This window comes from Gossypium arboreum, chromosome 10 (assembly GCF_025698485.1).
Source record: "Gossypium arboreum isolate Shixiya-1 chromosome 10, ASM2569848v2, whole genome shotgun sequence".
Classification (NCBI taxonomy): domain Eukaryota; kingdom Viridiplantae; phylum Streptophyta; class Magnoliopsida; order Malvales; family Malvaceae; genus Gossypium; species Gossypium arboreum.
Genome location: NC_069079.1, coordinates 10,185,430 through 10,198,601, shown reverse-complemented (window position 1 = coordinate 10,198,601; position 13,172 = coordinate 10,185,430). Strand labels below are relative to the sequence as shown.

At 30.5% G+C, this 13,172-nt stretch overlaps 1 protein-coding gene across 1 annotated transcript; it reads right to left on the bottom strand.

The window, feature by feature from the left end:
• Window positions 1–8,713: 8,713 nt before the first annotated feature.
• Window positions 8,714–10,300, bottom strand: LOC108487567 (probable aspartic proteinase GIP2). The gene has a single exon (XM_017791940.2). The coding sequence runs from the start codon at window positions 10,242–10,244 to the stop codon at window positions 8,940–8,942; it is 1,305 nt and encodes a 434-aa protein (XP_017647429.1). The 5' UTR covers window positions 10,245–10,300; the 3' UTR covers window positions 8,714–8,939.
• Window positions 10,301–13,172: the final 2,872 nt, after the last annotated feature.

The window sequence follows — 13,172 nt, the reverse complement described above, 5'->3', positions numbered from 1 at the left end:
CAAAAACATACATTTCAAGCATTTAAGAATATAATTCAAGTTACATGAACTTACCTCATTGCTTGTTTGTGTTTATAATTTCATTAATCCGATATCTTTTCTTTTCCACGATCAAGTCTCATATTTGAGTCGTCCGGATCTTTATAAATAAATTTGATCATCATTTTCATTCATTTCATATTCTAATGCATTTAATTAATGCTCTAGGTAAAATTACCATTTTGCCCCTAAACTTTTAATTAATGACGATTTCATCCTTAGGGTCAGGAAAATAAAATTCTTGCAATTTAATCCTTATTTCCAGCTATTATTCTCATACATATTGATAACAATCCATGAATTCTATAAAATATCAGAATTTTCCATAATTTCAACACTTTTCAATTTAATCCCTAAAACATGTTTTCCCCCTATCTTGAACTAAATTAATAGTTTCATTCAATTTTTAATTTTAATAATAAAATTAATCCATTTCATGCAATTTGGTCATTTCTGAAATTTTTACAAAATTTCCCATAAAGTTTTACTTTTATTCAATTTAGTCCCTGAGCCTAAAATATGCAAATTAGCCATGCTAAATGAATATTCATATATGTTTTCCTCCTCCTCCACTCCATTCCACATCCTTAATGTATATAACACACTTGTAAGTAACATTATCTATATTTTTATTATTATTTACTTTTATGAATATTCAAGCTATCCATCTGTGTCATAGTCACTAAATTATTCATATCTGGAGCTATAGAACTCCAAATTAAGATCCTATAATTTTCCCTGAAACTAGACTCATATATCTTCTTACCATAAAAATTTAAGAATTTTTAGTTTATCCAATAAGTACATTTTATTCTTTAAAGTTACCCCTATTCTGCTATCTGACCGTTCTGACCCTTCTTCACTAAAAATTAATTATCTCCTCGTACAGAATTCGAATGATGTTCTCATTTATTTCTATTGAAAATATACTCATTAAGGATTATAAAAATATAAATTTAAACCCATGATTATTTTTATCCAATTTTTATGATTTTTCAAAGTCAGAACAGGGGAACCCGAAATCATTCTGACCTTGTCTCACAAAATTTATTATATCTCATGATTTACAATTCCATTGCTTACATAATTTCTTCTATAAGAAACTAGACTCAATAATTTTTAATTTAATATTTTATTAATCCTATAATTAGATTTATACATTTTTTTATGATTTTTCAAAATTAGACTACTGCTGCTGTCCAAAACTGTTTTAGTGCAAGATATTATTTACCATATTTATAATACCCTTATTTTCTTTCTCTACACTATTTCTCATCACTTTCTCTTGTTTTCTCTTCACTAACATATCAAGAACATAGGACCATACGTAAGGAAACTCTACATTAACATTAATCCCATGCTTTTTCAATAATATCAAACTTAAAAAAATATATTGAAATCATGATGGTCTTACCTTGTTCTATTGATTTCAAATCTTCATCTTGATTTTCTCTCTCCTTCAGCTTCTATTTCTTAAATCCAACTTGATATTCTAACTTCCCATAGTCTCCTTAACATTTTTCTCTCTTGGTAGCTATGGAAATTCTTTTTATTTTTGGGTGAAAACGGTGAATTTTTGGTAAAAGGACCAAATTGTAAAGAAAGTAAAATTTTCTTTCTTTCTCTCTTTCTCTCACGTTAGTGCATGGGAAATATGGATGAGAATTTCTCATCTTTCTTTCTTTATATACTAATAAAATATTAATAAAATATATTAATAAAATATTAATAAAATAATATTTATCTAATTAAATAATTATAAAATATCAAAATATCTCTAGCATAATTATTACTTTCTAGATTTCTCTCTCTTCCAATTGACCATTTTTTCCCTTCATTATCTTTTAAAATTCCATCCTTGAGTCATCATTTAATTTGGTAAAATTATAGTTTAGTCCCTCATAGTTCTTCATCTATTCAATTTGGTCCTAATTCATCCATTTTCCTTAGTTTCTAGATCATTCCACCCTTAAAATATTTACACTATTGGTCCTTCAACTTTTTCATATTTACACTTTAACCCCTCAAATTTTGAGTATTTACTCTTGTGCAACAAAACTTTTCTCTCTTTTACAATTTAGTCCTTTCTTGAATTAATATATCATAATATACTTCCCAATATTGACATAACTCAAAATTTCCCTTTTTGTCACTTTATTTCCTTATTTTACTATATCACAGATAATATTTTACTGTAAAAATTTTCGGGATATTACATAACTCCTAGAGTAACCAGTTTGTTTTGTTTGATGCCCCCCATATTCTTTTTGGTGAGATGTCAAATTAGCCTGCTTAGGAACCTCAGCAAGTAATACTAACTGTCTTGCTTCACACTCAAGAAGCAATTTAGTCAGCAAATCAAGTGACACCAGAGTTGTTGATGCAAATACACGAATATATCATAATCCATCGAAATTCCTACCAAAATTATGCTTACTTGCTCTTGATCTATCACCATACTACCAACTGCAATCAAACTATCAAACATACTTTTCACCTTAAACAAGTACTATTTAAAAATAAGAGCACATTTCTTTAAAGAATATAACGAATGACACATATTGGAAATCTTGATACTTGACTTCGCACCAAACCTTCTTTGGATAGTCATCCAAACTTCAAAACTAGTACTAGCCTTTGTGAGATACACCAAAACATCATCTGTGACTGTAGATGATAGCCAAAAAGCTAAAAATTTATCCTACTTTTTATGAAGAAGAAACACTGGATTTTCAACTAACTGACCCTCATTAGCAACTACAAATTGTGAAGGAATATTAACTCTGCCTAAAACATATCCCTCAAGATCATACCCTTCAAGAATCAAAAGAATTTAATGTTTCCATAAAAGAAAATTATTCTCACCAAGTTTTATCGTGCCATGTTTTGAAAAATATTGAATCTACTGCAAAACCATACCACTATTATCTTGTGCATAAACCTACTCCCCTGTGTTAGAGGAATGATGAGGAGTATCAATCCTTGGAACCTCCTCCGTAGCCATAAACCCACAAGTGTAGACCTTCATTACACCAAGAAAATTCTAGCTCTTGATACCATGTTTGAATAGCAACAAATGAAGAAGAAAAACTTGATTTTTGATTCAAAAACACACTAAACAAATGAACACTCATTGGCTATTTAGTGTAGCCATGTTTACATAACAAGAATACCAAAAATAACAATCCAATCTAACAACTAGATAACTACCTTAACCAACTAACTTTAGTTGTTTAATACTCATAACACTAGGGATGTAAGAAATGTTGACCCAGTCCTCTCCTCTCTCCTCTCTGCAATGTTGGGAAAGAATAGTACTTTGATGATGTCCAATTGCTTTAGACTTGTATTCCTGTATTCTAAAGAATGTAGCAGGGCAATGCCCTTAACTTTGGGCAGGATTTAATAATTAGAGAGCAAACTCTTGGCATGATACTAATATGCTCTACTCTTTTGCTTGTTAATGGCATCTAATAATCCCACTTTGAAATCAAAGAAATCAGGATGGTTTAAACTAGGGAAGGCAATAACAACTGATGATAGTGCTAATACCTCTCGTCTTTCTATAAAAGAGTGATTCAAGGAATGAAAATTTCCTCAAGGGAGGCAAAGATTTCAAGTGCAAGCAAGAACCCAAAGAAAAATGGCTTAACCTGGTCAAGCCCATCATCCAATTAGGGGAAATGGAGCGGCTACCGTAGCACCATGATCTCTAGCTTTTCCAAGCAAGGAGGTGGTTCCAAAGCTTCAAGAAGTTCCCTATCATTTGTTCTTGGCCATTATTCCAACATCGATCATTTAGAAATAGTAAAATCTAGTATTAAAGTGTGGAGGCCTTTCTTGTTTTGTAGTTATGCTTTATGAGCTTCATTCACATCACTTACAACTCCAAACCCACATGTCCTGAAAGATGCATTAAGTTTAAGGTTAAAATATGCATAACTATTGTACTCTTCACAAATTTGAAATCTAATCCATGTACTTTTATTTTTAGGAATTTAATTTCTCTACCTTTCAGATTTCAAAATTTAAGTCCAATTGTTAGCACTGTTTAAATTCTTTTTAAAAAAAATTATTAGAGTAACATTTTGAAATAAAAATTGTGATGAATATATGATGTTGAAATAAATTTATAAATCATAATTATAATAATTTATGAAAAGTAATTGCAACACCCACCATAATTATAATTATAACCATAATTGATATATTAATAAATAAAATATAATGATTATAATTATATCTACAAGTTTAATTAGTCTTAAATTTTATTTAAGAAAAAGAGTAAATTGATTAAATATTAAAAACAAATGACAAATTGATCTAAAATTTAAGATTACATTCATAATCTAAGATAATCTAAGGGATGGGTCATAATGGGATTATACACTATATTATGGCATCTTGACACTATTCTGTAATGTGAAATTACAGGATGACTAGAAAATTGACAATCCAAACACCATAAAATCTTATTTCGAAATGTAATATTATATTCAACGAACCAAAAGTTATGTTTTTTGTTTTGGGATTATAGTTGTAAAATGGTATGCAAAAAAATTAAATAATTTCATACAATCTTTATAAGCTTAAAAGTAACCCGTGCCAGTAATAGTAAAATGAGATGATAGTTTTTCTATCTTAACAAATGTTTAAAGGTTGTTACCTTGAGTATAGAGTAGTTTTAAAATTTATGATTAATGTCTATCCCTCAATGGGTCTACAAAACTCAAAAAATTAATTACTAAGTTCGATCAAGTGAATACTTTGAAAAGAAAAAAAAATCCATATTAGTAAACTTTCTTAGAAATAAAATTTTTTTTTTTGAACGAAGCATGCACAAAATGATTAAAAAAATATTAATTTGATCATATTGCCTATACTCGAAAGGAATAATTAGTATTACACTACGAACTATTATAAACTAAAGTATAACCTAGAAAATGAGTCAAGAAAAAATAATTTTACTCCAACGAATGTCATAGCAATAGAGGTCCTTAAAAGCAACGAATATTTCAATTATGATATAGCCACTTCCCTTTTCATATTATAAATACGGACACTTAGTTGGATTATGAATTAAGCATTCCATCCACTGAATTTCTTTATTTCTTTCATATATATAAAGTCACAATATTTTATATATGGAATCATGACACGTCCTTTTTTATCAATATGTTTGACTAATTTCGATGTCTGCTTTTGCATGGTGAAATGTCTTTTTAGATATGAAACACAGTAGTTTACTCTAACTAATGTTTTATGAGTAAGTGTTCTTTGAAAATATTCATATATTATACACTAATCTCTCCTTTATTTTTTTTAATTTTAATATTATTTTATTATTCTAAGTTTTATAGTTTCATGATTTTAAAATGTTAAGTAGTTTCATACATTAGCTCTCGAATTTTTATTGATCTATTTTGATACCTTAAAAATCATTATTCTTTTAAGCCCATTCTTTTACACCATGTTTGGTTGAGGAGGAATGTTATTCATTGAATGGTAAATCGTTCTTTTGTTTGGTTGAACGTAATATTCATTCAATGGAATGACTATTATTTCCTTATTACTTGTCTTCCCGTAATAGCTATTCTTTGGTGATACCAAAGAATGACTATTCCATAAAACATCGAATAACAAAATAAAAAATCATATTAGTCCTTTAAAACTTAGACCTAGAAAATATAAAAATAAAATATTTGAAATGTTTTAATACAATTTAAAATAAAATATTTTAACATAATTTAATATAAAAATAATTATATTAAAAATATTATTAAATTATATATTATTTTTATTAAATTATATTAAAATATGATTAAATTATTTATTATTTTTATTTAATTATTTTAATAATAATTCTATTAAAATTTAATAACAATAACAATAATCAATTACTTTAGAAAAAATTTCTACTAAAGGTACTCCGATCATTTCAGTTTTTTTTCCTTATGTAATTACAACATCATCCCATTCAACCAAACACAAGAATATTATTACAGATCTATTTTATTTCATTCAACCAAACAGTTGAATTACTGACTATAACTCTATTACATTACAACTCTATTCCATTACAGCGAACCAAACGTAGTGTTAATGACCGTGGAAAAAAAAGGGGATAATGTAACCTTTGGCCTCTAAATTTGACAAGTAGGTCCACATTGACTTTTGAACTTGACAATTAGGTTCACTTTGGTATCTGTACCTTTTTTGGTTCATTTTGGCACTTGAACTTAATAACTAGGTTTATTTTGATGCCAGATTTTTTTTATTGATCAGTGTTTGCAGTTGGATTAATTTGACGATGCGGGTTAGGATGCAATTAATAACACGATTGGTCAAAATGATGTATTTTTTGTTAGCAATAATAAATTTAACCCTCATTGTTTACATCTTTTATTAGTTTGACCATCATTTTTTTAAACTAAATTTGGACAATAAACTTTTAAAAAGTAGTCAAATCACTTTTTTTAACGAAAATGTTAAAACATTAATTTTTTTAACTAGTGTGGCTACTGATGTGGCAATTCATGTGTGCTTCATGTTAACATGATACTATTTATCCTCTATGTCACATAACAAATAATTTAATAATTATATAATATTCAAAAAAATAAAATAAAATAACTCAAAATTCAAAAAATAAGCATGAAGCACATGTGGATTTGATGTGAGCTACTATGTTTAAAAATTCAACGTTTTAATCAAAATTCCTATTAAAAAATAGCAATTTGTTTCTTTTTGAAAAGTGAACAGTTAGATTCAATTCTTTTTAAAAGTTTGATGGCCAAATATAACTAAAAATAAATATTAAATTGACAAAAGATGTATTATAAGTTTTTGAATTTTTCATGTTACTGTTACTATAAATTTTCATGTTTAAATATAGGCTTTTTTTTTTTTTAAGATAATGGAATAATGTTTTATTCCTCATTTATATTATGTATTACTGTTGTATATGATGGCGATAAGATTAATCGTCATTATGATCGGTGATTCCAGCAGCAACGAAGTTTCCAATGAAATCCAATAACATTGACGTCCTTTACTGAAATCCAAAAGTCAAGTCTCCCATGTCCCCAAAATGATAAGAACATATAAAATAACATGGTATTCTCTTTTCTTCGCTAAGAAATAATAGACAGTATGCTTGCTAAAGCTATAATTAGGTAGAGACAGCTGAAACTTAGAACCCTGAGTGTCCTTCATGCATACTCAATCATCCCTAAACCCCCTACCCTTGGTTGTCGTTTTCGTATTTAATAACTCCCCCAACTCATTCGATGCTAGCTGGGAAACAATTGGACCCCCGTATATAGGATTTTTTATTAAAATAAATTTTTAAAAAAATTATATACTAAAATAGGTTGCTAGCTGGGTTATTTATTAAAATAAGTTATTTTTTTTATTTACGCCTATCTGACAGATGAGACTCTTTTTTTATATTAAAATTTATTTTTTTATTTTTTAAATAAAATATTATTTTTTTATTTTCGGATCAGTATGACTCGTGTATAGATACGAATACAAGTTGCCCCTATCTCAGAGCCGCGACTAGTTGAGCCTTTCTCAGAGGCGCAACTAATTGTCTATATCTCAGAGACGCAAATGGTGGGGCCCACAAGAGAGTCTGTTGCTTAATTTTTCCCTTATATATACCGCGAAAATTGTCGGTAAAAATAAAAATAAAATAAAATTACATTATATAAAAATTACATTAAAAAAATACAAAACACTAGAAACATTGATATTTGTGGGTGTTAAAATTTATAACTTAATCTTAAATTCACCAAATACTAAACTAAACACAACATTGATATTTGTGGGTGTTAAATTTTTAATTAAAATTTTAAATAATTTTAATAAAAGCATTTGTCAATATATTAATTCATACTTAGAATCAACAGTGCATTAAATGGAATTCGAAGATTCATATCCTACTTGTTATTGTAGATATAAATATCCATATCTCATATATTTTCACACAGCCAAAACTCGACTCCCATTGTTCAAAATATTTTTAATTATGAGTTTTGAGAAACACTTTTAATTGATACTATTAATGTATTGTTATCAATTTTTAATTTTTTAAGTTGTTGTTAAGTATTGGTATGTTAATACTTGATTTATATTCTTCAATATTTCTACAACCATTTTTTATAAAAATAATTTTAAAGTATATAAATTTATGAAAAGATTCTGTTATGATTAAACTTGGGCGAATTTACATCCAAGTTGATATAAAAAATATGAAATGAGTCTGCAGTAGCAGCAACAGATGGCACACGGGAGGCTGTTTGTGCACTGTGCGGACAGCACCATTTGTGCCTACCTGTCAGGCTCGATTAGTCGCGCCTATCTGACAGGCGCGACCCATTCTCGTGTATTTTTACCCGTATTTTGACCCGTTGACCATATTTTCACATGTATATAAATTTAAATATTTTTAATAAAAATAAAAATAATATTTTATTTTAAAAAACAAAAAAATATATTTTAATATAAAAAAAAGAGTTGCACTTGTCATATAAGCGCGGATGAAAGAAACGACTCATTTTGATAAATAATCCAACTAATAAACTATTTTGGTATATAATTTTTTTTTAATTTATTTCAGTAAAAAACCCCTGAATATATAATCTTATTCAAGCATGCGGACATCCAAATATTTTAATCTAAAACTTTGAATCTTATCAAGACAGAACCAGTTGTGCACTGCTATTTTTTAATCAGGTTTTGATAAATATGTCATTAATTTATTGCAACTTGAACTCCAAAGTACATAAGACGAACCCATTGGCAAGCAAAAAGCACGGGTTTTAATACAAGGCCATGTGCAATATTCTTACACACGATCTTAATGGGAATGGAAATCTGGAACTGGTGGGACCCCCTTAAGCAGTTGATGTAAAGTTGAAGTTGGAACATGTTGTTTGACGGAAGAGGAGGGAAGAACTGAACCCAAGCTTGGATGCAGCTAGATCGATCTGCAGAAGGTTGTCCTCTATTTGATGCCCTCCGATCACTATCGACGTTGTGGGTTCCAGTCCTCCATCTACAAACCCTAAACACAATACGTCCTTGTTGACTTGCACCAGTGAGTTTGCTCCAAATATTCTCCACACCACTTTGTTTGGTAGCAAGAGATCGATTTGTGGCACAGCTGGCCCAACGCGAGTGCTGCCAAGGCTTTTAGCATTGTAACATGCACTGAAAGGAGCCACTGCTGGAACCCTGGCATCCTTGGAAGTTTGCTTGATAAAAGCATTAACTACTGCTCTGTAGATTGATGTTTGCATCACAGTGTAGGGAGTGACAGTGCTGATCTTGGTTCCGCCTTGGCCTTCTTTGTTGATGGAAAGCAAAGTTTTGTTGAATGACACTGGTTTATTATTAACGGTGATGCCATTGACTCCAATGAAGTAGTCTGCAGATGGATCACCTTGAAAGGAAGCACTTGAGGTGCTGACGGGATTGAGAATGAGTGGGGTGTAAATGAGAGACTTTGAGACGTCGATATTGGGAAGGAAATTGTAAGGCCCATCGCCAAAGATGACGACACCATTGGAGCCTGAAGATGAACTCAAACAAACTGCAAATTTTCTAGGGAAACTAAAAGCAGCAGCGAATTGGGAAGGCATTGAAATCTTTGTTCTACCTAGACCAGCCATGCCTTTAACACCACTGGCAAGACCGTCCAAGAGAAAAGAAGACCCGCAAGTGAAGAGAAACTTAGACACTGTAACTTCTTTCCCAGGATTCTTTCCATTGGTAGATTGGATTGATACAACATCTTGGGCAACCTCGCCAATGGTGCCAGTGTTTTTGACGCTGTTGGATGGGAGGAGACTACAAGTATTATTGTTGCAGCCTGGCTTGGGACCATCGAAGCAACTTCCGCAAGCCTTAGACCTAGCCAAGTTGCATTGAGCCGAGTTACAACGGGCAGGCTTGTAGGAAGATGAGACATAGCCTTGGTCACAATCGACCCAGAGATATTCACCACCAAGATCAAGGGTCAACTTGATAGGCACTAAAGGGGTTCTTTGCTTGATTTGAGTGAGATATTGGAGAGTTGAAGCATCTTTTGAGACTGGAAGCAGTAGTGCTTTAGGCCTAAAAGAAGCTTGAATTGAAGGAGAGACTATGAAGAAGAAAAGAGAAGCTGAAAAAAGGAGGAAGTTACTTGAGGCAGCCATTGTTGTCTTTGGGTAGAGAAGTAGAGATAGGTGTGAAGAGCTAGTGAAAGAAGAGGCCTATTTATAGCTGTAAATGGTGGGTGGCAAATCTAGCTAGGTTTATCCAGATGCCAAATTTGACCATGGACTCTGGTCTTATTTTATTTATTTAATTTTTAACTCCCTCCACGATCTCATTGTCGAATGTTGATTATTTCTCAAAGTAGTAAGATGAGATCCCAAATAAAAGAAATTGCAGTGTGTATTTCTTTTTAACTTAATTACACAACTCAAAATAAATTAATCATTTTAGTGTTTTTATATGTACCCATGCATGTTGCAAATTAAAGATATTTATCAGAATGTTGAGCAAAATCCATACAATTCTCCATTAAACAAATCCCATTTCACCATTTTCTTGTCCCGCTTTTCTTTCAAAAGGAGCTTCTCATTTCAATGAAAAAGTTAAATTTTAACTTTACTTACATCCATCGCATAGCAGGTAAATTATTGATGTTAGTGTTTAATTAATTTTTAAAATTTTTAAATTTTAAAATAAAATTTAAAATTTAAAATCACTAAAATTATTTAAAAATATAAAAAATTGCTAAAAATATTTATTAATAATTTTAAATTTTAAAAATTAGTTGAATGTTAACACGTGATCACTTAACTTTCTCATTGATTTTGAAATGATTTCATAAAATATAAATTAAATTTAAAGAATAATATATTAAAATATACTCTCTTTTTTCTAAAAAAAAAAATGATTATGCCATTAAAGTAAGGAAAGTTGTCTCCAAGTAGAGGCAAGTGGTACACAATGGCCAACTCATAGGCCAATTGCTTTTCATTTGTAGCAAATATTTTTATCATTTTTATTCTTTAATTGAGTGAAGAAATTAAAAAAAGAAAGAAAAAAAGAGAGAGAAGAAAGTTAAAGTAAAAAATAAAAGAAAAGAGAAAGCTATGTGAAAATAAAAGCACAAGAAAGACGACGTATAATATATACACAAGCTATTAATAAAATATGAGAGAATTTAGATAAAAATACAAGTCCAAAAAATAGATTTGAGCTTAAAAATAAGATCAGTTTAAAAAACGAGTCGAGTTTCGAGTAGAATTTTTTCAACTCGAACCCGACCCAATTTCATTAACCTAATTTTTTTACCCCTACCAGCAGACCCAATCCCTAATTCCCTTTCCCTATCAGTTTGTAAAAAAGAAAATTGTTGCTTCCTATCGAAGTGTCGCTCACCACTTCCACCAATGTCTGAGCGTTCGTCTGCCCGTCAGCGTTGCTTTTTGCATCGTCCATTGTTTCGTGCTGAGCTCGGGTCAAGTTTTGCTTGAGAATTACAACACACTAACAGTATAGAAACAACAATACAAGAAAGAAAATAAAGAAGAAGTAGACAATAGAAGAAACAAAAATGACAATTAAGAAAAGCGACATTTGTTTATTTCAAGCAGATATCCCAACACCCTATCTTTACCTATTTAATGGGGTCTTAGTGACGTTACAACCCAAATAATCGGAACTACCTAAGTATTTACAACCAGTAAGATTGGAGCCACCAAAACCATATGCTTTGACTTCCCAAAACTCATCGTATTATTCTTAAAACATAAAGAAATAACAACATGTCAATAGTGTAAATGAGCACATGACAACTACTCCCCTTGTAGACATGATCCTTGACCTCAAGGATCGAAGGTTGGAAAACGATGCCGCAGGTCAACCAATTTCTCCCAAATAGCATCTTCTGGAAATGCATTTGTCTATTAAATCAACATCTCGATCGCTGCTTGGTTTCCCCTCTTTACCATTCTTCTGTCTATAATCTAAATTGGTTTTTTCGGAAGGGTCCCTCTAAGTCCATTGCTGGTAGTACAGGATGTACTGGTTGCTAACCAATATGACGCTTAAGCTGTGATACATGAAAAGTCTGATGCACTCGTAAGTCCGGTGGTAGTTAGAGGCGGTAGGTTACTTCCCCTATTTTGGCTTCCACCTTAAATGACTCAAAATATCGAGGAGCTAAATTTTGGCTGAAGACCCTTCGGATGGTATGTTGTCGGTAAGGTTGGAGTTTCAGATAGACTCAGTCTCTTACTTGAAAATGTTGATCACTCATTTTCTTATCTGCAAAGTATTTCATTATCTCCTACGCGTGTTTGAGGTGGAACTGCAGTACCTTCCTTGCAACCTCTCGCTATTAGAGGCTTCGATCTACACAGGCTACACTCGACGATCCTATTAAATATGGAAAATATTATGGAAGTGCCTACCCATAAAAGCTTGATATGAAATAAGGAGGAGGAAGTGGATCAAGGATCAAATTCAAGTCGTTTGACTCAAAAAGGAAAGATTTGGATCTAATCTAAAAATAAATAAATAAGCAAATTTAGTAATAAAGAAGTCGAAATAATAAAAGAAGAAATTTGAGAACAAATAACAAATAAAAATAATATAAAAGTACACAAATAGATAAAATTTAAAAGTGGAAAATGGATTGAATAAAATCTATGGATATTATGAATAGACGGATAAATGTCCAATTGAACCCTTTGAGGTATAAATCCCAACAAATTCAATTAATGGCTCTAATCAACCCTTCAAGAAATAATCCTTGGTAAATTGAATGGTGAAGAATGAATTCCCATGGCTCAAGAAGAAAGCTACTTCTAAAAATCACAAGAAAGAAATCTTGCACAAGAAATAAACTCCCAGAGTTGAAAACTTTATTAATGAAAATAGTTGCTTTCTTAATGATCAATGAAGAGGCCTTTATATAAGCTAGCTAAGTACATCCAAATAAAGCTCTAAAGTATACTAAACTCCAATTAATCTAAATGAGAAGTAGTTTTAAACAAAACTTTCCTATTAACATAAAACTCCTAAATAACTTAAAATACTTAATAATTATAAAAAATTCGTAATAAAAT

Excerpts from the sequence above, each read along its gene's own strand:
- LOC108487567 (XM_017791940.2), bottom strand. The coding sequence starts at position 10,244 with ATGGCTGCCTCAAGTAACTTCCTCCTTTTTTCAGCTTCTCTTTTCTTC.